General features: G+C 39.0%; 1 protein-coding gene across 8 annotated transcripts in view; it reads right to left on the bottom strand.

The window, feature by feature from the left end:
- PCDH15 (protocadherin related 15) overlaps nt 1-26,615 on the bottom strand; it is a 442,830-nt gene that overhangs the window by 41,398 nt on the left and 374,817 nt on the right. For all 8 annotated transcript variants that reach the window (XM_037400858.1, XM_037400859.1, XM_037400861.1 and 5 more), the window contains 3 exons: nt 26,459-26,586; nt 9,887-10,102; nt 5,483-5,571 (listed from right to left, as the gene is read on the bottom strand). In XM_037400858.1, the coding sequence (XP_037256755.1) occupies nt 5,483-5,571; nt 9,887-10,102; nt 26,459-26,586 (433 nt within the window). The remainder of the gene's footprint in view (nt 1-5,482; nt 5,572-9,886; nt 10,103-26,458; nt 26,587-26,615) is intronic.

Raw genomic sequence — 26,615 nt, 5'->3', positions numbered from 1 at the left:
ACTTTCGACCAATTCATGGACCGAGGAGGAAAAAAATCCCATTGGTGCACTAAGGTTGAATATTTTAATACAGTCAAGAGTCTTTCAGAGGCACTGCATTTCCAAACAAGTATTCTTAAGGCAGCCCATCCAAGAGATCCTTGTGTCTGGCTTTACTAAAAGTACCAAGAATGCTGGAATCACAGTGATGCCTGATAACACCTCATTTCATTATACACAGTCACATCTTGATAAATATGGTACACTTCAGAGACATTCACTCATCCTCCCAATTACTGAGCATACCGACATTCTAACAAAAAAGAAATAAAACACAACGGTATACACAAGTGCCACGTAAAGCACTCAGATCAGCTGTCCCTTTTAAATGCCACCAACTGGCTTCTGAAACTGAGATTAGAAAACATCATTTGCTATATTGTCAACAGCAAAACACAACCGAAGAGAAATCATCCACGTTCTGAAACACTTCCCTGTGGAAGAGAGGACTGTGCATTCCAGCCCCTATATATAAAATTTATTATCTCGTATACTATGATTGTACATAAAATTATATACGATGTACAATGTACATGTGATGTATATTATGATATATAATTTACAGCAATATATATTGCTATAATATATGACGTTTCTTTTAAGTAGACCACAGCTTCTATGCAGCAAAGCAGAGCAGACACTTTGAGAAATTCAACTTTATATGTTAGCAGGCTGAACGCTTGTATTCCAAAACACTCACTCAGTATATCTCTGAGGATCAGCACAGGATTTTACATTTGGATTTTCTAGTTGAAAACTGACTGGTCACTTCTACATGGCATTAGAGTTTTTGAATGTGGATTTTCCTTAACTATGGAACTGCCCCATTCTTTTATAAGCATGAAGGTATTAAAGGACTGCAGCCTATAACAGGCCAAAATACACATGAAGAAAAGTTCCCTGGAACATGTGCTATTTCCAGTAATTTTTGTCTTGAAAGGTAGGGAATAACCTCTATTAAGATACGCACGATACACTTGAACATCCAGAAGATCAAGTGGGTATCCAAGAACATCTGCAACTGGATTCCATTTCCAGAGGCAGGTCTGGACAGGAGGCTGCATGCACCTAAATTCCTCAGCCCAGGACAGTGAAAAATGCTAGAAAAACACAGAGGGAAAGCAGGCTCTAAAGCCCACAATACGCAGCTAGCACAAGCATTTTGGGATCTCTACCTCTGCCCCAATCTGGCACCACGACTTGTCTGTAATGAAGTCAAAATACAAAAAAAAAGGAATTGCCATGAAGACCACACTGAGAATACAGGAAATTACAGAAACTTCTCGATGTGGGAAGTCAAGATTTCAGTGTTTAAATATTATGCTTATTACATTGCTTTATTATTAAATAATAAAGCAATGATCTATTGTGGTATCTATGCAGATTTATTGGCAGTATGAGGTGATTCCATCAGACTCTCTTTCCCCAACGAAAGATTCCTACACCACCACTGGGAGATTTTCTTCATATGGACGGAAAAGAAGCTCTGTTCTTTCCAGGCTACTTTTTACTGGAGGAAAGAAGAACATGGGAAATCCCATTTCATTTTTGAAACTGAGAGGACAATACTCATATCATTCTTCCACAACTCCAGAGCAGTCCAAGTGTAGCTAAATGTGTTTTCCTTACCCACCTGATTGGCTCAGAAAGCATACACACTTCAAAAACTAGTAGCAGTACCACTAAAAATGATGCCCAAATGGTTTGGGCTAGCTCTAGTTTGGGAAAAGAGAGTTCCCTAAGCAGCATTGCTTCCATTTTGTAGGCTGTAGGGCAAATCCAGCCTTTTCAAGAGAAATGTCTATGGAGTATTTCAGAGTACTCATTTTCAGCTGCTCCATTACTGTTTCAGAGAAAATGATTTGCCATCTAAAGAAGCACTTAATTCACAAGACATTTCTATTACCTACGGGATGAGAGAAACACAAGTCTTCCGTGGTAATGAGGCGTATCTAATTTCCGCTAGAGGTTTAACTTTCAGTCACGTGAAAACCAAAGAACTAAATGCTCTGAGCATGAAGTTGGCTATTTTATTCTAGTTGAAATGCTGTTCCTTGCCCAACAAACTAAGCACTCACAAACACTGCTTTATTTAAAGAATACCGTGTCGTCTGCCTTCACCAAGTTTTCTGAAGGAGCAGAACACACACTGAATTTTCTACTAAGCCTCACGCTGTTTTCTCTGTCATCTTCTGTAGCGGACGTAAATGGACCTATCTGAACAGACATAATTAAAGTGGGTGAGAGCAATAGCAAATCTGACATTGATGTGCAGTCCAGAGGATATGAAAAGCTTGTTGATGAAATTAAAGCAGTTGGAGGAAACCCAAGGTGCTTACTGAATGACTGCAAAGGATCACAACACTATCACAAATGTCAGCTGAAGACATACCCATTGTATTCCTCAAAAAGCCCAAACTTCTAAGCCAAATAGACAGTGATGTTTTAAATCTTTTCTTCTATGGTATGCTTCCTTTATTTGGACCATTAACCAACATACATCTCAGGGCTCTGCTGAGTAAGCCTTTGCAGTGTGGAAGAACTAAACTATGTATTTCTTAATACCTTGTATCCACTCTCAAGTGAAAATTACAGGCAGCTGAGGAGAATCTGTAACAACTTGTTCTCCAAAGTTGTCTCTATCACTATTTATTTTATTGTGAAAAATCACTACACACTTCCCTAACATTCCCCATCACCAAGTATTGCAATTGGTATTAAATACTATATTTTTCAGAGATTAATATTTATTATTACTCCAGTGCCAAAAAGAGAGGAGAAAGAGCCGAATAACCTCTGTAGTGCCTAATTTAGTTAATGATACAGTCTTTTAATCTGTTAATGAATTATACAAAGTGTTCTGATTTTATAAATTGGTGCATGATTTGAATGGTTCAGAAACCTCTTGGGGCAAAAGTACTTTAGCCTGAGAAGGTCTCCAAATTATTTGGTTTCCCTTTACACGTGGTCGTATCCTCCACATAGTGCATGAAAAATCACAAATTCCTATTATTTTGTTTGTATGTCCTGCATGAATTATTAAAGCCTTTACAAAAACATTGAGAGCGCAATCTTTCAAGCTTCAGGAGGAAAATCCAAGAAGTTTGAAGATAGCAATTAAATAAATATATTTCTCTGTGAAACAGAGAGGTACACATATACAAAATTCTTTCTGAGACTTTTGCTCTCTGAAAATATTTTTAGTAAAGACTGCAACAACTTAAAACAAGTTAATGCAATCTCTTTTGGCAAAAGTTGTCCTTAATGCTTATCCTTAGAAGTGAAATTCTCATGCTATACTCACTAGCCGGCCTCACACTGTTCATGAAGGTAAAGAGTTCCCAAGCTAATTTTGAGAACTCAAAACCTGGCTGTACTTTTTATTTTTGTACTCATTCAAAAGCTTCATTCACTGTGAAATATTTACGCATCTGTCAAAGACTTCCACGCACAAGGGCCAGAACAGCATGAAACAAGTTTTAAAAGACTCCAACCTGGCAGAAAAGAGTTTTTTTGAGAACGGAGACTGAGGAATGTGGCTCTGGGCTGTTTTCCAAGACTGGCAGGATATGCCAGCTATTCCTCTGGGCCCCAGAGGAGAGGAGTGAGGGTATGGTTATGGCACAATTTATTGCTGAGGCACTGAACACTGCTGAGACCTGCTGGGAGCTAGAAACAAGCTGCTCCAGTGTTTGCAAAAGGAGATTTTTGCAGGGATGGTGAAAGGGCCACACGCTATCTGCTCTTGTCTTTGCCATGTCACCCATTGTAGCGTTCACACTCTCAGCCCCACGACACAGGCTTATTCCACCCTGATTTAAAACCACCTTCTGTAAAAGATCTCTGTATTTTTGTGGTGGCTCCAGGATACTACAAAACTGGGAGGTTCTCAAACACAGCCTAAGTCCAATTTAGCATGAAATCTGTCCTATGCCACGTAGAAACACATGGTACAGAACACGTGTTCATCCTCTCCACTCAAGATAACAGCAGCCCAGGAAGGCCACAAATTACAGTATGAAGAATTTGTACAGTGCAACACGCAAAGGTGAACTTGAAGGCTTAGGAAAGCAGAAATAACTTCTATTACTGTCACTAAAAGATACATTCTTTTTCGTCTCTTCAGCCAACACCAACGCCTGACACTTTTGGAAAGCTAAACCTTATGTGTTAAGTAAGCAGACTCCTTTATTATTCTTAGCTCTAGGAAATGGAGTCCCTGTGAACATAGGCTATTGCCTGAACAACTTAATTAGTGTTTCTGATGTTAGAATCTATCAGAGCAAACTTACACCTCACTCAAAACAGAGAGAGAGAAGGGGAATATATCCTACATCTCCAGAAGCAAATCCATTGATATTTTTTCCTAGCCCAGTGAAGACATCAGCCATTTAGACACAGCACAGTTCTTTTCTAGTGAGTCATCATATCGTCAACCCTAAGGTATTTCAATTTCTGTGAAGTAAAGGTATGACAGCAGTCAGGATGGAACCGACCTGTTGAAATCTGAGAAATGCCATTCATCACCGATTAAAGTGACAGAAGAGTACAAAGATTGTTTTTAAACTATTTTCTATAGTATTTACTTTCCCATCTTGCCTAATTCATGTTTATATGGCTGATGACACAAAGTACAGAAAATTGTCCTTGTCTTACAAAAAGAAGCTACAAGTGAAAACCCGAGTCCTGGAAGCTGATGATGTCGTGATGTATGAGTGCTAACAAAACATACTTGACCAAAAGGATTGTAGCTGTCTTCCAGTATAGTAAAATGCATTGCTTTTATTGCAAAGCATTAATGTTTCCAATTACCACCCCACCCACCCCCACCCCATCACAACATTTTATACCTGCTAGGCCTGAATAATGACACCTTGTTACCAGTTTTTTGCAATTAAAATGTCATGTAATGATGTTAGTGGTATTAATTGCACCAGTATAAATTTTCTAAATTCTGCTTTCCCTTACAGCCACGTTGCTCAAATAAAATCACAGTGAAGCAATACAGCTCACTGAGAAAGCAATACAGCTCACTGAGACATGCTGCCCCAGCCTTTTGGAGATGTGCTTTATTTACATCCCAGATTTTGACAGCTGCAGTTTCTGTGCTCAGTGTTTGGAGGCTCCACTACGGGTCTATATTAGGGGCAGCTCTGAAGCAAATTTCAGTCTGCAAAGTGGGTGAATGCACAAGCAAAGGAGTGCTGTACCTCTGCCATCTCCAGAGGACGAGCAAAATACGGATTTGGAGGGGCCAGTGCTGTCAGTCCAGCCAGCTGGGGGCAGGGGGGGCAGTTGTGCTCCCCATCAAACCATCTGCTTTCTCATTTTCAAGTCTTTTGGCAAAAAGGGAGATCATGGCATAAAGGGAGCACTCCTCGCTGAATCTCAACACAAAACCAGGGAATTGTCTTGATATTTGTAGAGTAAATAAATTTTTTACCCTATGAGTTGTTCTTTGTTTTGTTCCACAAGGGTGGGAGGAACATTAGAGACGATGACTTGCATGTCCAACTGATTGACCACAGAGACCTGGAAACAAAAGAGTGAAATTCAGTTGGCGCTCCCATGCATTACATACTCCTGATACAAAAAGAATGGAATAATTACTTTCCTGCCTTCACAGCCATGCCCTGATAGATGGATTTCTCACTTCTAATTCTGAATAAAAGAGCTGGGAAATCATGCTTTGTTTGGCAGCCAAAACCAATGAACAGCAGGCAAAAGTTTAGCTAGAGCTGTAATTGCAGGACTACATCAGAATTAATGATTTTTAAGGTGGGGACTACGAAACCTCTTCTTCATAGCTTAGACTTTACTTACAGAATCACTGCTCTTGCAAGTGCCATATTCAAAATTACTTAGCATTTTGGTATTTTTTATGACTTGACTAGGAATATCCAACCTTGGAGATATGCAATTTTCACCAATGTAAATGCAAATACAAGATTAATTCAACGAAATCAATGGTACTTTTTTAGAAAATCACCGAGGAAATTGTCCATTTAGTTTGAACTTATCAGTGAAAGTTTTTATTTGAATCTCCTTTTTTTTAAGCTTCTCCCTCCATATAGCATAAAATTGTACATAACCATGTACATTTTACAACTTAACTTTTTTCTTTAATATGCCAGAAAAAAATTCTCTCTAATACACCCAATACTTGTGTGCTTTGTTTAAAAAATAAAATAAATAAATAAAAAATTCCAGGATTCCACCAAAGAACAGACTGACCTCAGAGCAAGTACCTCACACTAGTGTTTTCTGCTACAAAACCACAGTGTAACTCTTCTGTTTCTCAATGGCAGGTTGGACGGTCAGCATGCACAAGGGACTACATGCATGCTTCATATTCAGCAGAGATGGCAAACGCTGTGCGCATCTCCCGATCTAGTCTCCTGAAGCTATTTTTATCCCAGGAAAAGGCTGCCTTCCAGTGAAATGATTGCATGCTTTTTGCTCCCTTTTAAATATTTTTTCATTTTCTAATAGCTCTTTCTTCACTAGCACAGCCAACCTCCTCTTAGGTTGTGAAAGGAACAGTTACTGTCCCATACTAGTGGAGAAAATGTTTCCTAAAACTTGGCTTATGTCCATATAGACCTGATGGCAAACATTACACTCCAAACCTATACTCCCTGTAGAGGATTCTGGAGGTAAATTTGGAAAATTAGGACAAAGTTAAACCCAATACATTAAAAAATGAGAGTAAGCCAATTCTATTCTAAAACAAACAACCAACCCCCGATTTTCAAGAGAAGCCTGAGCCCTGTAAGCACTTCAGCAGGCAAGCAATAATACACACTTTCACATCAAACACTGCGTCACCAGCTTTGAAGCTTAATTTAACTTTAAATATTTAAATGTTCTTGAAATGTCATCAGATACACTGATCAGCACGTACAGACTACTGTGTAAGAAAAACTGAATTATAATGAACTCAAACTGAATTTTAGACTAAGATCATTGAAAGGAACTCTAAAGCAGTGATCAGATTAATAGAATTAACTACATTAACCAATTCAAGCAACCCCTATGCCCCTACGTACCGACTACTGCATAAATGTAACACTTAAAAAAAGGCAATAGTTCTTTTGATATAATTGTAATACAATTACAACTACTTGTTCATATACAAAAATACAAATAAACCCACATTCATAACAAGGTATAGTAGAATAGGGTGTTCAATAAAAGTCAATAAAAAGTTAAAGCTACTATAGTAACATTAACTTGCTTTCTGTCCACACTTGTAAAGGCTTCCATTTTTCAATTATAAATAATAGCATTAAGTTGAGGAACTAAGTCCAATTTAATTACATTGTAACAAAAGCTGGGAAAAACTGTTCCCTTCCACTGGAGAAGAGACAGAAGCATGCTTGGGGCAGAGGTGGGAGGTGTGGGAAAGCCAAGGCTACTCCTGAGGCACCACCATCACTGCTTTCTGCAAGGTTTTTGGGGCACAGTTATCACCCAACCCACCATTCCTTTAAAAGCTTTTGCTACTTCCTGTCTACTGAGAAAAAAAATACACCCAGGTGCTCTGCTCCTAAATAGCAGGCACCAGCCTCAATTATAGGGCTGGAAGTCAGCAAGTTCAGATGTCTCATGTCCATAAGTAGCTGAAGAACACATTGCTGGGAATAGGAAAGTTCCACATTAAATCAGAGTAGCAGCACAACCAACTGGAAGTCTTCAGCTGAGGCAGGGAAAACATATAATTGTTGATAACCACTAGCCTGTAAGCAACATCGCTTTGATCCCATGCTTCATTCACTAGGTACTTCACAATTTTTGAAAGCAAACAAGGCAGAGCCTACAGTCTTGATCGTTGTAGAGCACCAATGGATTCCTGGGAGTAGCTAATGCTGACAGCTCAATGAGGAAGGGGCCTTGGGACCCTCCTCCAAACCCCAACAAACATTTGATTAAAGATCATATCATAGTGAATGTTCACTATCCACACTTACTTAATACCTTTAAGTGCTTACTGACAGCAAACTTACTTTAAAACGTCATTTCTTATTTCTTTCTTTTATCTCACAGAAGATAAAAAGGGAAATTCCATCGCATGGAACCAAACTGTAGACCCACAGATGTCTGAACTTGAGCCATCCTGCCAGTCCCAGTCAGCAGGAACAGACCGATATCCTTCACTCTGACGGTCCCCTACAGCATGAAGACATTTTACCAATGGATTTGGCAGCTTCTGCTGCTCACAGAGCTGTGCAAGTGCTCTGAGGAAGCCTCCTGGCCCCAGTTCTGGAGGATACCTTGCTCTGATCAGGTTCTTCCCAGTACTGCCCCTCTGGTGTTGCCACACTTCTTTTCCCTAGACCTCCTCCCAGTGTAAGCCTATCTTCTTCTGTCACATCTTATTCTTTTGCATGTGAGTAATTAAACTGATTTCCTTCATCTATGTGCACTCCTTGAGCTTGTATTGAAAGGAGTAACACCTCCTAGTGTGAGAACCTGACACCACGGTGACAGTAGGACAAATTCTGATCAAATGATGAAGCCCAGGAACAGCTTAGTCTAGTTAGAAAGGATCTTCACGTATGGATCATGCTGAGTGCAAACCCAAACTTTCATGGTGGAATGGTGTCAGTCTGTCATTGTATCTACAGCTACTCTAAACTTTCACACCTTCCTCAAAAACAGAGTGTACTGCTCATCATCACTCACTCAGACAACCTAAAGATACCTCTATAAATTAATGAGACATACTTCACTTTCTAATTTTAATGTCGATACCTTCTGGCTATATTTTAATATACCATTACTGCATAAATTGCATGAGAATGCCCTATCATTTTGGGAGGTCAAGCATGAGGACATCATACATTATGTTTATTTGCTGAATTCCTGCATAACTCAATATACCAAGTATTATGGCTATCATCTGTATCATTTGACAGTGTTCTCATGAACTAGATAATGCACTTCATCCCTATGACATTATGCTAATATTAATCCAATCCATCAAGTTATAGAGGCTTTAAAGAAATTAAGCTTTGATAGTTTCTGGGACTGCACCAAGTCAATGTCCTTCACTCTGCCCAAACCCCTGAGCTCAAGGCCTAAAGGTGGTGCCAGTTTTGAAATGTTGCTTCCCTGAAAACTTGAAAGTACAGTTTCAGCCCAAAATTATACCTTGTGTCTGTCTCCCTTCTGGACATGAGTAACTAAGACATAGCCAACTAAGACATGGCAACCTTGGCTTTCCCCAGTAAGTCACCTGAATTCTACCTTTCCAGACTGTTTGCTGAGATATTGCCTCCACAGCATGATACACCAGATCTCAAGTTACATATTCATGTTAACATAGAATACAGCCCAAGTTAGCAAGTTTGCAGCTTGGCTTAGTTACTGGGGTTACCGTGCTAACTCTGCTTCACAGCTTTGATACAGGAGCTGGCTGCACCTTGCTGGCTTACGGAACAGGTGGATATGATCTGTAAACGCTTGTGTCCAGCCACACAGATCTGACTTGTTTGATACTTCTAATGCATGAAACCAGCACTTTCTTTGCTACCATCTGGGTTCAAAGCACCCAAAACATAACCTAGGTCCATGTTTAATGCAAACAATTAGAATCTAAATTAAACCGTTAATGATGGCCCCTTGAATCAATAAAATACTGAACCTCTTGTCTAGTGTGGTAACTGAGATCAGTATCTCTCCTGTGAAACATGAGCACAAGAAAAAGCTTTATTTCAGTGACTTAAACAGATTAAGTACACACAGTTTATGGCCATCCTATAGGTCTGCCTGGAATAAAACTTTGTGTAGTGTGTGAATTTCCTCAGGAATTATTCTGTAAAGATAATGCCTGGCTCATACTTACAAGTACTTCTGCTTTGCTGCTCAGTCCTTTTCCATAATCGTCAGTTGCAATGACCTGAAACTTGAAATAGGATCTTCTCATATTTTTGAACAGCATAGCAGTTTTTATTAGCCCTGTGTAAGCTTCAATCACAAAACCTTCTTTACCATCCTTGATTGGAGGAATGATGAGTCTGTATTGCATGGCACTGTAATTCCCAGTGTCTTTATCATCAGCCTAATAGGAAAAGGAAAACAAGCAGAGGCAAATAAAGTAAACATGCATGCAAAGAATCATTAACCTTGTCCTTTAAATAAAATTGCATATTGGTCCAGCAAATCTCTTCCACTCTGACATTTAAAAAAGTAGATCACAGAGAGCAGATATTTCTATTACTTGAAATGGTTCATTTAACTTTGCTGCATACAGTTTTGCTTTTCCAGCAATTTCTTTCTCCTGTGTTGGCACATTAAACTGCTAAAAAGAAAAAAAAACCACAAAAACAAAACAAAAAAAAAAACAAAAACAAAAAATGCCTGACAAATATAAATGGACTTTTCAAGTCTGCAACAAACTAAACAGGTAAGAAGAGTTCAATTCTAAGAAACATCCACTGCCAAATTCTTGTCGACAATTAAATATTAAAGAAAAAAACCACCAGCAATACATTCACAAACTTACACAACATGAATGTCTTCGCTCCTTCTTCCCTCTTCGTAGAGATATTCTGCACTCTCACTGATTGAGCACATGTATTTTTGGAGTAATGTCATAATTTTTTATTAAAAAAAAAAAAAAAAAGTAAAAAGAAAGGATTGTGTGGCATTCCTGAAATGCTGCACAATGGATCCAATGTACAGACCCAGCATAGGACACAAAGCTGCCCTGGCATTCTCCCCTTGCTGAACTGCTGCAGAATTAGGACACAGTGCTGGCAGCAATGAGGCAGCCCTATGAGCTATGTTATGTCACCTGCCTTGTGCCTGACAACCCTGCGTAACCCTGTTATGGCTTCTCCAGACCTGCTCCTTTGTACAAATGATATTCCTGTTCAAAAGGTAGTACCCATATTCAGATACGAGTGTTTCTGAGGACCCTTATAATGCTTTCATGTCCTCCATTATGGAAGGGGTCAGCGAGATGGTAGCTAATTACCGCTTGTACATTTGCCCACTCATTAGACTTGGGCACTGCCTCAGCATCTGGGACACTTCAGCATCTATTAGTAGGCTTTTATCAAAATATTGGCATGACTTCTTAAGCCTGTAGCTTAAACTAATGTTGTAGAAAAAACACTCTTAACTTCAAAAAGATGCAGGTGTCTGTGTAAAATCTGCACTTCACCATGACTTAAAAACAAAACCATCGCAATCTAGTCAGGGTTTACGGCTGCATGAATAGCTTACCATGATAAGCCACTGCCACCTACAAAAGCATTATCTGTGCAAGGTCATTAAGCCTTCAGTAAACAGCCGCTGATCATCATTAATTGTTTCCTCACCACCAGTGGACAAGATCTATAAGGTGGAAACTTAGTAAATTACTAACTCCTATTTTGTCTTTATTTTCTGATAATTTTCAGGGAATACCAGTGAGGAGATGCAACAAGCAAATCTACGCAGCTCAGTGATTGCACTGCACACCGTCAAGAGATACCCACACAGATGAACGATCCAGGTACTCAAAGCTGTATGTGCTTTCCATGCTACTCCAACTGCTATCAGACCAGATGGAATAGATATAACTATACAGCGCTTAAGCAATAATATCTGAGCTGGTTTATCTAGAGGTAGCAAACATGTTTCATATAGCAGACTGCTGCCCTGCTGAGCTGCCCAAAAGATGAGCTCCCACAATGACCCTGGCTGCCACTCATCACAGAGACAGAACTGTTTAAAATGGTCCTTGCATCCTTGGTAAATATTTTGTTTTCCTCTAAATTGACAAAGCTTTATCTGGCTTGGCTACGAAAAGCATAAATATAAAACGTGTTAAAGTGTTTGTGTTCTCTGCTTCTATAACATTTTTATAAGGCTTTTAAAATCAAGGTTACTACCTCTTGGGTGATCTCAAACCCCTTTATTAGCATTTTTAGGAAAGATGGGGAAGGTTAAAAGCTTTCTGAAATTTACCTTATTCTGTCAGTCAAAAGGTAAAGATAGCAGTGAGCTTTTCCACAGCACTCCTGCTATCCAACTGGCATGGGTAAATACAACCCCAAAACACCACGAAACCAGCAGACGGGAGCTTGACAGGTGGATTTTCAGGACTAGGCTCATTTTTGGCTTTAGCTTTGACAAGTAAATTGCTGAAGGAACAAATATATGTGAAAACAAGCTATATGGCACAAGGAAGCGAGAAAGTGGCTGTACCTAAAAGTCAGGTTGGTATGCAGGTGCTAACAGTCATTACGGGCTGAAAACTAAATGTGAGCACTCAGCACCGAGCTCAAGTCAGCCCTTTTAAGAAGTGCATAAATGCCTGATTTGCACAACAGGTTAACTTCATTCCTGCAGCAATACAGCTTCACTGACCATATCGGAATCTTAGTCCCACCACAGTTTGACCTCATGTGTTCTTAAATTAGCATGTCGTGGCAGGCTGATCTTGGCCACTTGCCCAAGGCCCACCCAGCCACTCTCGCACCCCCTCCTCAACAGGGTGGAAAAGTTCACGGGTTGAGATAAGGACAGGGAGCTCACTTATCGATCACTATCACAGACAAAACAGACTAAACTTGAAGAAAATTAATTTAATTTACTGCCATAAAATATATTTGGATGGTGAGAAACAAAGACAAAACTTAAAACACCACCTCAGCTGTGTCTGGCCCTGGAGCCATTGGAAGGCGCTGTGCCTGGCCTGGGGCAGCCCCAGCCTCTCCTCCCAGAGACCCCTCAGCTCCTACCTGGGCATGGGTACCCTGTACACATATAAAAATCAGGTATTTCTTTTCAAGTATCTGTTTTTAACTAAATGCAAAGGAAGTCTTAAAATTACAACTAAAAGATTCCATGTGATTACTGTTACTACTAAAATTGCTCTGAGTAAAGAAACAGCAGGAGACACTTGAATACATAAAAAATAGTATTTTGCAATCCAGCTAAAAGGCCGCCTATGTGCCACCCAAGAGACAAGGAAGAAACCTCTTTGAAAATTATTTCATGGTGATGCAGACCAGCTAAATTTTTTAATTAATAATTTCCTTGCCTCATACCTAACAAATCACTGTGCATGCATCTAAGTATGGGCAAGTACAGAAAAGACAAGTCTGGAAAAACCCACTGACCTATCCACACTCAGCTTTGCATGTTGGTAATGGAGCTGGGGGGAAAAAACCCCAAAAAATCCTGGAACCCCATGTGGCATGTTCTTTGGGATGTGAGGCACATAGCATCAGGGAGGGGAGCAATATCTGATCTGGCTCCTTTGGAGTCTGCACTGTAGTGAGACAGGATTTACAGCAACTGCCCAGCTAACTGGCAAAGGCTCTCTGGAGTTGCCATGCAGGATGAGCATTACACCCTTTCAATAAAAAGCCAATTTCTTTGTTAAAATGAATTTATTAGAGTGGTTCAGCTGGGCCATAAGGCTATCATATTTTTTAATATCAGCAAATTCTTTCTGAACAGAAAGATAAGACTTTTAATAGTAGTTTGTTTCAATAACAACAGAAATCAATTTCACCTTCAGCATTTCACACTTGTATCTGTGTGAAACTAAGGACAAACAAAATTTGGATCCAAATTAGGATATTGATATTGCAAGCACACACATTAAATAAAGTCAGGCTTTCTGAACAAATGTCAAAACACTACTGTAGTTGCTTAGAAGTAACGGTACGGTAAGTCTTGCAGCTGAGTTTATGCATGAAACTCCCAGTGAAAGAGGCATTTTGAAATTTTAAGCATGCAGCCTCTAAAAGCCTACATTTCAGACGCCCAAAGCTGGTAGACAGGCTACAAGTTAATTTTCAGAAGTTCTGAGAACTAAATGGCACTTTCCAGAGAAATCAATGGCCTCTGTATCACTACAGTTCAGGCTATTTCCATTCCAGAAACCATCTACACACAGATGAGCAAAGCCAGGTGCAAAACAGCCTGAGGAACTCGTAAAAATCACCAGATTCCAATTCCAAATGTTTTAACTTTAACTTTGCTGTTTCTATTCCCCCCGCCCCCCTTTCTCCACTCTTTATCCTTTGATCAAACCTAATTGCCACCCAGTGCAACGTTCAGCTTTGCAGGACCACCAGAGAGAGCTTGTGAGCTGCTGACATTAATGTACCAACTCCTTTAGTACAGAGTAAGGATGTTTGCTATTCTCGTAATTTGTCCTGAAGGTAAATATTTTTGACACTTTATTAGGAAGAGATATACGACATCTCAAGAGTTGCATTATGACTGTCAAAGAAGAGAAAGAGCTATACTTAATCTTAATATTACAGCAGTATATCTTCCTTTTGTTATGTGAAAGAAATATAGATGCCTCCTAAACTCTGCTGTGATTGAGTACTGATAAATATGTATGATTTTAGGAATTACCAGGCCAAATTCAACCTTCCTGTAACTGAGCGTACGCGTGCTCACACAAATGGAGTTTCATCGGCATCACTGCACGCTGCCTCCAGCCCTTACCCATCCTCTCCCATGGAGGAAGAAGCACAATTGTTAGGGTGCTCCCTAACCCCATCACAAAACCACATTACACCAGCCAGGTATCACCTGAAATATGCTGCTTTAGGCCCTAGCATTGAGGGTATTTACTGCAAAGTCATTAACAGTTATTTTTTATAATTATATTGGCAGCTATCTCTCTTGGAGAAAAAAGATTAATAAGCCAAGCAATCTCGGTAACTACATCCCCTCCACAAGGACTGCCAGCACAACTCGTGGCAAGCTATTAGAAACGTTAAAATTCCTGGCACTGCAGAGGCAGCCAAGAGACGGACGCTGTCAGTGCAGGGTTCACTCTCAGAGAAGCAATGTCTAATTCAGCCCAGCACCACAGCAGCAAATGGATGAATTGTACAGCTGCTTTGCTGCCAAAAAAAAGTGCTTTTAACACATCTGTTCCCTCAAAACAGAGAGGAAGCAGAAGGGTACTTCCTGTTTAGTTTGGTTTTCACCTTTAGGAGGACTGAGAGGGAAAAAAATATTAGCTCAAGTATGGAAATATAAAGGACTCACTAGAGCTGAGCCAAGCTGCATGTCTAGAAGACAAGAGATGAAAATAAATGAGCTGAAAACCAGGAGTGATGGAGATCCCTTCAGTGGTGCCTCTGTAACCAGTTACAGTTTGTCTTAGTATGTGTTGTTCTGGTGTAATTAATTAACACAAGACTTGGGTTGCATGTGAGCACCTCACACAGCAGCTGTCCCTAAAAGCTGTCCAAATATCTCACAGCTGAGAATTTGGTGGAAAGAACTCTGTAAAGGAGGTTAAGTTTGAGAAGCAGATGCCAGGAGATGCAAAGCTACAAATTTCCAAGGCAGACTATGGCAAAACCAAACTGATGACCATGAGTTTGAAAGTGCTAGAGACAGGTAGCTGTGAAAAAGAGCACTGTAGTGAAGAAATACAGGGGAAAAAGAGGGAAACTGCAATAGCTACAACAAACTTACTGGCTTAAGTGTCTATACAATCACAAACCAAAACCGCCTCTAAAACAGTACAACGGCAGATGTGGCTTCAGAGCTGAAAAATATTCAACAATCTGTAAATTCCTACTGGCAAAAATGGTCTTGCTCTAAAAGCTATTTTTTGTGCCAGCAACTGATTGGAAACAATTGAACCTGCCATCTGCTAGGAAGAAGAAAAAAACCCAGCAGCCCAGTCCCATTCATTTTATAAGCCCTATTAGCATCCTCAGGCTCATGATTAAGGGTGACTCTGCTGGGGAGACTGGAAAACGTTTAAAATTAACAATTGCATTTAACTCTAAGCAGCTAGTTTGAATTTAGCTCCAGCTGATAAAGATAAAAACTGTAACTGTCTGATGATTATGCAATAGCTTCAGGAGTTACTGTTAATGAAGATTTTAATGCTTATCCCAAAGAAGCCACTGACAATTCTGGTGACAATATCATGCCACATGGCATTGCTTTTACAAGTCTTTCTAGGTGAGGGGATAAATGCCCTACTGTAACGCTGTGATTGTGCAGCCATAGCTATACCTCACACTGTGATATTCCCCGCAGAAATCTGCAGACTTGAGAAATGTAAAATAATCACCTTTCAAGACTGCTGCATGGAACCAAAGATTACCTAATTCATGCCTTAAATGCATCATTTGTTAGGCATACTTGCAAAGGCACACCAAGAGGAAAAGAACGGACTCTGCTAAGCATATTGTTGATCACTGATGGGCCTACTCCAATTAAACCCCAGCCCCACGGAAACTTCTGAGAAATACAGGTAGTAAGAAAAAAAAGTGAATGAGAATTGTACACTTTTTTCCTCCAATGGTGACAAAAACCCCAAGGTGTGGAAACATGGATTGATTTTGATAGGCTGTCTCATGGGAAAATTGTTGAGTAAGGGGTGTTCCCAAGCTTCTATTTTAAAAAACGTTAGAAACTGTCCTGATTTCAGCTAGGATAGGTTTAATTTTCTTCTTAATTGGTGCAGTGCTGTGTTTTGGATTTGATGTAAGAACAATGTTGATGGCACACGGATGGGTTTGGTTGTTGCTGGGTAACGTTTGTACCAAGTCTAGGACTTTTTGGTTTCTCAGGCCCTGCCAGCGAGAAGGCTGGAGGGGCACAAGGAATGGGGAGGGGACACAGCCAGGACAGCTGGCCTGAACCGGCCAAAGGGATATTCCATACCATTAAACATCACGCTCGGCATATAAAGCTGGGGAAAGAAGGAAGAGGGAACATTTGGCATTATGGTGTTTATCTTCCCAAATAACCATTACGTGTGATGGAGCCCGGCTTTTCTGGGGATGGCTGAGCACCCGCCTGCTGACGGGAAGCAGCGAATGAATTCCTTGTTTTGCTTTGCTTGCGTGTGCAGCTTTTGCTTTACCTGTTAAACTGTCTTTATCTCAACCATGAGTTTTTTCACTTTTACTCTTCCGATCCTCTCCCCTATCCCATTGTGGGGGAAGCGAGCGAGCAACTTGGTTGCTGGCTGGAGTTAAACCATGAGAGAAACATTGGGTTTATAGCATTTTCTGCTATACCAATAGCAATTAGCACTCAATACAGTAGGTTTACATGTGTGTGCTGGGAGGGAGGGCAGACCACACAGTTGATCCATGGGATGGGATGGGAATGACCCAGCATTGTGAACACTCCAGGTATACTTCCCCCTTCCAGCCCCTGTAGAAGGTACCTTAATCTGGAAGGCATGTGCAGGACTAACAGTCTTAAAAATGCTGGAAAATGACATAGTAATTGAAATAATCTAATATTACATTTGAAAAAAAATCACAAAGGGTAGTAGTAGTTTTTCTGAAGGCTGCCAAAGGAAAAAAATAGTACTGGCTTTTATAGTAAAAAGTTTAGCAAGCTAACATATTCTATAGAGATACATTCTTTGAAGTAAATCACCTGTGTGCTTGGAATTACTGTATTATTATTCTTAGCAGGGCAAGCAGCTTCCTGTCAGAGGCCAGATGTTACAGCAGATGCGCGTTTCAGGGTGTGCTGTTGTAACTGCAAATAGGCTTCAAAGTAGATTTTCACTTCTACCAAGTATGTTTTCTCCCTACAGATTACTCTATGATTCATAAATTATATTTTAAATAATAAAAGATTGTGGCTGGCAAAGCAGTTTATTTTCACACAGAAGTTGTTCTCTTGTGTACATACAAAAGCAAAATTAGAGAAGGGAACACTTTGTTTTTCACAGCAGAAGGCTGTCTCAAGGTGCCTCGGGATGGATCTCACTTTTATAGAAACTTGCCACTCTGAAGATTTACTTGTTATCCCACAGAAAAAGGAAGTACCAAAATAAATCTAGAGGTTATATGCATGAATAGAAAATAACCGAAGATTTAACATGGATGAATATGTCTGGGCAAAAAAATAATCCTGGTATTCTCTCTGTATGTAACACACAGCCATTACCCAGATTTTTAAACATTTGTTTTACTAATTGCTTTAGGGTACTGGGCAACTGGTATGATAGATTGCTTTCAAGGATTACAGTTAAGTGAAGAGTAATTGCTGTTCTCTTGCATGTCATTAAGGTAAAAAAAGCATAAAATGGCTTTATTTTATTTTGCTGTTCTGCATATTAAGATATTTAAACAGTAACAAAGATGAAGTTCTATTACTAAGCCTATCAGAAAGGGGCGCAAAACACAGCAAAAGTCTGAAATGAAGATGTGATCAACCATACTGTAAGAACCAAGTTTCCTTCAGGATGAAACTGCATTTCAGACTCCAGTGGCTCCTACTATCATCATCAAACCTCTCTGCTGGCTTCATATTACAGCCATTTCTATCAAATACAGGGTCAGCCACTTCCAGAGACTGATTCACTGGCATTTATCTTGTCAAGCTTCCTTTTCTGCAAACATTTTCGGTACAAAAATACCTTTATAAACTGAGGAGTAATTCAGAAAAAAGCCCTCTTAGTTTCTTTACTAGAATGAGGACCTCAGATATTTCCTCGTTTAAATGCACTTCAACAAACGAGAAATATTAATAGTGTGCAAGTAACATTTAAAAAGAAAGGGCTAATAACATACCATTATAGTGAAAATTCAATTCCTACTAGTAATTTCCCTAAAGATTGTGTTGATGTTGGTTTTTGTTTTTATAGAGCAGATTGAAAATATTGTGTATGTGGCTAAAGGAAGTCTAGTTCTAATTGTGATGAGAAAACTGGGAGTTATATGGAAATACCAGTTGCAAAGAAAAACAACTAATTCTAATATAACAAAATGCAAAACAAATCTCAAACCACAACATTCATAAATCAGTAGTTATGAGTATTACATCTGTTTAAAATTAATATACACATAACAAAAAGCACAAAAAGGCCTTTAGTCATGGAAATGGGCTCATATATGTTGAAAATTCTGTGAAAAAAATGAGAATTGCAGAAAAGGGGAGCAAGCATAAGAGGTTATTACAGCACCGATCCCCATCAGGACTGTCCAACACCTGAAACCTTTTTCTGAGCACCACCAGAACTGTAATTGAAGTGATTATCCAGACTTCTGTTCTAGCTGTTCCCTCACTGCAGGCACAACGTAATCATTGCAAGTGAAAGGGAAACCCAAATAAGCAGCAACCAAGATGTACTGCAGCTGTCCTACCCACCATGGCTCCTGACTGCCCTTTGGCCTTGCATCAAATCACCAACCTGGACTCAACAGATCTTATCTGTGCATTGTGTATCCTTGATAGGCTTTAGAGGAAACAAGTAGGCTTAAAAAGATGGCTGTGTGAAATTGCCTGTAGATTTGAGATGCAATAATCAAACTCAATCATCATTTCCAGAGAAATGGTATTTTAACACAGCTCCACATTTCCTGCTGAGCTATTAGCCATATAAACATGGTCTTTAAATTGCAAGGACTAAAACATTGGTTTAAAAGTGCCATTTGAATAAATATGTTCTTTATTTATTTTCCAAGAGACATTAGTACTTTTCAGCTTTCAGAGGACACTGGCCTTAAAACAATCATATTCATGCAGAATAATTCATATGGTATATCATTAACCAAATTAACTCTAATTAAAAGTGACTTTGATAATGATTTCTGGCATTCTTCTAAGCTCAAGGTTCCTTTTTATCTACTTATAGTAATCTTTCTAAAAACCTAGAGCAAGACAACATATTATCCTATTCTAAAAGATTTTATATTCAAATAAATATTTTCAAGAGAGTGGTTGCTGCTGCCAGAAAAACGGCTGCACCTTACAGAGCTGGGAGAAGCAATCCATAGTATTTGTCTTAGTCACATACGTAAGCATTTTGATGATGATGAGTGTTCATATAATATTTTATTGGCCTATTTGTCTCTAAGCTCAGTTTGTGTGTAAGATTATGTACTCAGTACTAGTTTTCTTCTCTCCTGCATTTTGTTTGTTTGGCCGATGGCAGTTGCATTATTTCTTACTCCCAGTGCTGCTCACTAGGCTGCATGGCATAATTAGCACCAAGACTCGGGTGCTTTACAAAATGTTTTTCAAGAGGGGAAGACTTGTGCTTTGATGGGAGAGGGGAAATTCTGATTAAGCCACAGAGTATATTTGACAAATTCATCTAAAACTGATTCATATAAGCTACTATATTAAAAGTTTATGACTACAGCAAGTCATTAAATATGTTAAAGAGGAACTAATTGTGTTTGGGTTTTTTTTTTTTTTTTTATTTGAAAGCTGTAGTATTTGCATTGGGCCATAAAGCTCGTAGTCTTATCTTTATATAAATTACACTCATCAAAAATGGGGCATTCTTATGTGTAAATAATACCGTACAAAGACAGAGAGGTAGTTGAGAGTAACTTATTAAATGCTAAAATGAGACAAAGCTGGAGATCTGCCTACAGCTAAAGGGAATGTCATCAGGACACTAATAAGGCAGGGCAAAGCCTGAGCAGGAACTGCTCTGCACACACCCCTGCTTTCCTCTGGGAAAACACAGCTGCACGCCTAGGAAGAGAGCTGGGGGCACCTTAATACATGCCTTGGCCTGGACAATTGCTGGAAGAAGCCCCTGTGGATCTTGGTGTGGCAGGGATCGCCTGGAGGTAAGGATCTGGGCATAAACACAGCTGTTAGTCCTTTCCTGCAATACAAGCCCCTCTTGGTATTAATACCAATGTTGTTCTGACATTTCAGACTATTTTTCTTTTTAAACCAGATACATTTTTTAAAACTTAAAATATTGTTTACCTCTTGCTTGATGTAACCGGCATACTCTCTTTATAAAATAAAGACACAGTGAATTTCTACCCAGATAATAATTTTTGAACCTCCTTAGTGTCTACACTGTTAACCACGTACCATTTAGTACTTCCAAACTAACTTCTCTTGGCTCATCATTTCTATCTCCCATTTGATAAAAGGGAAAAATTATATTAGCCTAAACTGCCACTAAACGTTAACTACTGGTAAGTGCCTGCCACTATGATGATTATGCTTAACTAATTTAATTACAGTAATGGCAAATGAAAGCAGGCATACCCTGTAAATCACATCTAACTGCAGGAGCCATATCAATATCTAAATAGCAGCCATTCCTATTACTGCAATTAATCCACCCATCCATTGATCTTTTCCCATGGTGATTCTACCCACAGTGACTAGACAACAGGAGCTGGGTTGAAGCACCATGTTAAAACAGCTCCATGGTGCCCCAAAAGACCTGCCCACTTGTAAAGCTGCCCCAGCGTTTCAGCAGACTGAGCTCTCGATTGGTGCAGCCATGTTAGTATGGTCTCCCTCCTGGCCTCTGATGCTCAGCTCAGGAACGCGTTGCAAACTTCAGGAAGCTGAAACTGGACATATCTGGTATCTGAACATAACACGGAACAATGTGGTGTTCATTCAAACCCTCTGCTAAAGCCACAAACAGCTTTGACTTTGAGCTTTTAGGAGAAAGAAGAAGCTTCAAGATAGATCTTGGTTTTCTGTCATGATACTTTCCTCAAAAACGAATGCACGGATAAATTGTAACTGAAGTCAAACCGCTATCTGGTACTTGTGCTTAACAGGAAATTCCAGACCCTGATCTTCAGATGTAAAAGGCTGAAGTAGATATAGGTACACAGATTACCTCAACTCAGGTATTATCTATTTAAACCCTTCCTTTGCTTTCCTGCAATAGATCTAATTCTTATTTTCAAACAACAGTATCTCTTTCTGCGACTCCACAAAAAAGGCATTTCTTGCTAGCAGAGCCAGAACAGGGCTTCCAGAACTAGCATCTTCTGCCAGACTGCCAGAAGGCTCTTGTTGGGAAACTTTTCTTGTACCCATTGAGGCAAATAAAACACAAATCTGTGCTTAAAATATAAAAATATAATTAATGACTGTGATTTTCTGTGAAGGTCTGCTGAAACATGGTTAACTAGTAAATTATGCTATAAAAGTTGTGTTACAGAAAACTTTTTGCTACTATATGATGCCAATTAAATAGTGTGCCAAATGGTTGCCTACCCAACAGTTGGGCCAAGTGTTCTCCTCAAAAAAGGAGAACTTTGCTGTACTTCATCACTTTCACATGAGAAGGTAAATGTAGGTGCTCACAATGTGAATTATCTTCACTCACAGCTTATTTATCCCTTTCCATGGTACATAACAGTTACACAACTGATGAAAAAGTAATGAGAAATATATCATTGTTACCTTGAGTTGCATTTTTATGATACAAATGCAGTAAATGGATCCTATCTCACCTCTGATCAAATGCTGTTTCTTTCTTTCTTATTCCCTCTTCACTGAATTGGGTTGTCCTCATTTCTCTTTTAATACGCCCTGCTGTTCTACAGATGTCAGTTTATCCCCTCCTCTGTACAATTTCTTAAGCATCTCACTTCACAACCGCCTCTACATATTGACAGCACAATAAATGCCTTTGTACAGAACAATGTTATGACTTGTATTAGCCCTGTCCACAGATGCAGAAACTGACATAGGTCAACAGGGGAGCATGGATATTCATATGAAGGGATATAAAAATAAGGGCATTGGATAGTGATGAGTTGGAGAGTGATGAGTAGGAGTTGGTATTAAAAACACTCCCCCCCCCATACCCCCTCCAGTGACTGACAAAGAAAGGGTGGAGTGGGAATTTTCCAAGAATTGACCTGACTATCCAAATCATCCACTACTAATAGAAGTCTTCAACTTTCAGGTTTTCAAGCAAAATCTGTCACAGACAAAAATCAAGCGAAAACACAAAGAAGCTAAGACTGAATCAACAGAGTCCCTGTTATACCTCTAGAATGACTAATTTTGTTTAATACAAGGAAAACACTGGCTCAATTCAGAGTCTGTTCTTTATTTGGCAGCAACAATCTTATACTTTAATTTAAAATAAACACTGTCTTCTTCCCTCAGGATAATGGAATGTACTTAAACCAATTAAAATGTCACTTCTACCCCTTTAATACTCATTTATTACTAGTATCTCCTTGGAGTACAGGGGAAAAAAGTGGCAAGATTGGGTCCCAGTGTGCAGGAAGTGCTGCATGCTTTTCTGTAACAATGACTGTATGGCATTGCTGTGACAAATAACGTGACACTATTCATAATAAGAAATTGTTGGTCCACTATGAGTCTCAGTAACAATGATTTCAACCATCATAATGCGTATTACGCAGTTTAACATCTTCCAATTGTAAAAAATATTCTGCTGGGAAATACCCCATCTTCAAGGATCATCAAAGTTGTTGTCAATGACAGAAAGAATGAGAATATGCTGACAGTATCAGTTTCTATTCAAAACTACTCAGATGCCATTGAAAAATTTAGCAGCTATTAAGGTATGCAGAAGATGAAAGCAAATGCATTTAAAACTCCTATTAAGAACCTAACTTGCCCATTAGAATCAAAACCTGAATAATTTATACAGTGCAAACTATGCGTGTACTTTATTAATGTTCCTAAAAATTGCAACTTGGAAAACTACTCATTTAATTCTACTCACCTGAACTCTTCAAGGAAAGACATTAATTTGATTAATTATTGTTAACACTAATTGGAATGGGCATTGTATTTAACTAACAACAATTACTTTTTTGTCTAAAGGACAGAAAACAAGCTAACTAGCACCAACTGCTGAAAATGCTTGGTAATAGAACAATAAATCGCAGCCTGATTTTCTGCAACAAGCACTTCGTAACTGTTTCTAATTTTACTTTGGCTAAGCACGCAGTTATGTCTCATGTCATCCCCTAGTAACAACTTCTGTCTTATACCTTGTTCCATTTTGCCTGTCAGCAAAGTCAGGGAGGATTCTGCCATATGTTTTAGCAGAAACAGGTTAGAGACATAGAATTTTAATTTCTTTTCTGTCCTACTTGGATAGTCCTTTTCTGTGCTCTGACCACCTTTTCAGAGTCAAATGTTTCTGCGGGTAAAACCAGATTCCCCTCTTCACCCCCAAATGTCCCTTACCTGTATGGCAGCTCTTTTTCACATACTCCTTATCCCCTTGACTGACACACATGAATACCTGTACCTAAGAAATCAGAAACGCCTCTTCGAAAACCAGGTACAATTTCACAGCCTGTTCACATTTTGTATGATGAACTCAAAATGTAATTTTACATTTGTGTCTTGTGTTTCATTTGTGTTTCATTCACACACATAACACTCCTTTATCTAAGTGAATTTGCTATTTGGTATTCTTTATCTACTCCAGTATCTTTGTGTAGTACTTTTATCTTCAGCACTTAAAAAGTTCATGGATTTGACACAATTTTTGGTTTCCTATTTTTGAGTATGTTAAAGCTTCACTTTAAGGTTCATAGCCAGAAGCAATAACCAGCAAAATGTCTGGGGAAAAAAAGACATTAACAAAAATATTACCCCTATCTTCAAAACTCTGTTCAATTATGGTCTCAGATCAACCTAGCCATAAAATCTAGAAATATGCATCTAAAATTTCCTTTACATTGAATTAAGCAGACATCTGGTTATTTGTCACTATGTATTTTATATAGCATAAAAATCTGGTGTACCTTAAAACCTCAATATAGAAGATGGAGGAAAAGAAATTGATAAAAGGAAATTCTGCATTTTTTTCCCTGAACATTATTTCAAAACACAGTGTTGCTTTATTGCTTACTACACGATTTCTTTAATCACACAGAAATAAATCTTTAAAGTAAACACAGGCACTGCGCATGCTAGAGGACTTCTTTGACTTAATTTACAAAGTCCGAACAGAGACTTCACAGTTGATAATGTGATACTTTTTTAACAAGCCTTCTGGGCTAATCACTCTTTCCAGGTACCAATATCTTTTATCTCCTCTCATCCTAATTTCTCCCTATACCTTCCCTTTCATTCAGGATTGCTACTTCTTTGTAACTACTCAGTGCTTTCCTACTCATGCTATGAGAGAAGTTGCACAGACTTTGAGCTGTCAACTGATTTTACCTGCTCAGGTTCCCCAAATTACCCCGCGGGCCGAGCACAGGTCTTTCTATCAGGCAATGTTTCATCCTGCCCGCTGAACAGTGTCCATCGCTACACCAGGAATACACTTGGGCAAAGTGGTATTAAGGCTCCTTCACATTTTTGCAGTCAGAAGACTAGCAAGTACAAGCTCGGCCACAGCACTACCCAAGCACAGCCTGTAACGTGAAATTCCTGAGCAGCCCCGTTCAGCAGGTCTGTCCCTACCTGCTGTGGCCTCAAACACAACCTGCCTGCAGAGGAGGTTGGGAGGAATTGGCATAGGGCAGATCTATATACTACGATGATCCCTTTCCAAGTTATCTTCAGTACATTCCCAGATGTTTACTTAGACTGCTGTATGTGTTTCTAGAAAAGATCAATATGGACACTATGGGGAAAAAAATTTGCCTATGATAAGCACTACATTTTTAAAAAATACATATATACTCTGGACTAGTTCAAAAAGTAAACAAGTTTCATCTACAGAGGCTTCTCTCCAATAGTCAATGTTCAACAGTTTCCCACTTTTCTGCCATTTCTGGGCACACTTTGGGAAGGCCTGCCATAAAACAAAAAAACACAATGGACAATTTTAATAAGCTCTGATATTCTCTATTTCATTCCTGGTGCTCTAAACACATAATGAGGTCAAAGTAAAACTCTTAGCAGGTCATATTTCTGTGCCCTTTCACGCATAAGCTAGAATCAGCAACTTCTAAGCTATTCCACTAACACTTAAGGTGAAAAAAGATGCAGGAGGCCTGCTGAGGTAACAAAATAAAGGCAGAGGAAACAAGCTGACTTGGAAAGACAGCGACTGAAGCTGTCTCTGCACAAAAGATTGTATCACAAAGTATTATATGGAAACCAAATAGCTTTTATTCTAAGCTATTTTTATGCCTGCTAATTACATTCTATGTATAATCTTTCTTTGACTTTTATCTTATTATTAAAAAAACCTACAGATAGTTTTACTCACAATTGAATCACAGTGCACAGACTTGAAATTACTTTGCTGACCTGAAACAGAAACTGTTCTTTCCTTTTAAAATCATAAACATGCTGCTGTCAAAGAAGTAGCCAGAAAAATTTACAGTAAAAACTAGTGTTCAGCATAAAAGAATCCTCTAAATATCAACACCTTTAAAACGATAGCTACAAATCATCAAATGAAAAAGGGACAGATAAAATTCAATAGAAATAAAACCTTTTAAGCTCAAAACCAACCTTGTATCAGTAACTGCTGGAATACTGAGCCAATGCATGTCAGTCACACAAGTGGAAACCATTGCACTCCTATTCATACTCAAACACTGATTTCATAAGAATTATAGTGTGCTCACTATACTTGTTTATAAGAAGAAATCAAATGGAAATTAATGCCAGTGTCTGAAAAGTTCAAGCAATTTCAGAAGAAACTGCTGTGAGAAATCACACCTGAGCATAAATGTTTTCCCACTGCAGGTGTATCTTATTTAACAAATTTCAGTCTTACCTTAACTTTAAGCACAGAAGAAAACATTCTGGCATCTTCAGACACTCCTCCAATGTACGTTTTTTTGGTAAAGACAGGCACGTGGTCATTTTCATCCTTTACTTCAATAACTACCTTGGCTGTATTACCTAAAAGAGGGAATGAAAAACATACATTG

The sequence above is a fragment of the Falco rusticolus genome, chromosome 9 (assembly GCF_015220075.1).
Source record: "Falco rusticolus isolate bFalRus1 chromosome 9, bFalRus1.pri, whole genome shotgun sequence".
NCBI lineage: Eukaryota > Metazoa > Chordata > Aves > Falconiformes > Falconidae > Falco > Falco rusticolus.
Note: the sequence above shows the minus strand (reverse complement) of the source record. Positions and strands in the feature narration are given on the sequence as shown.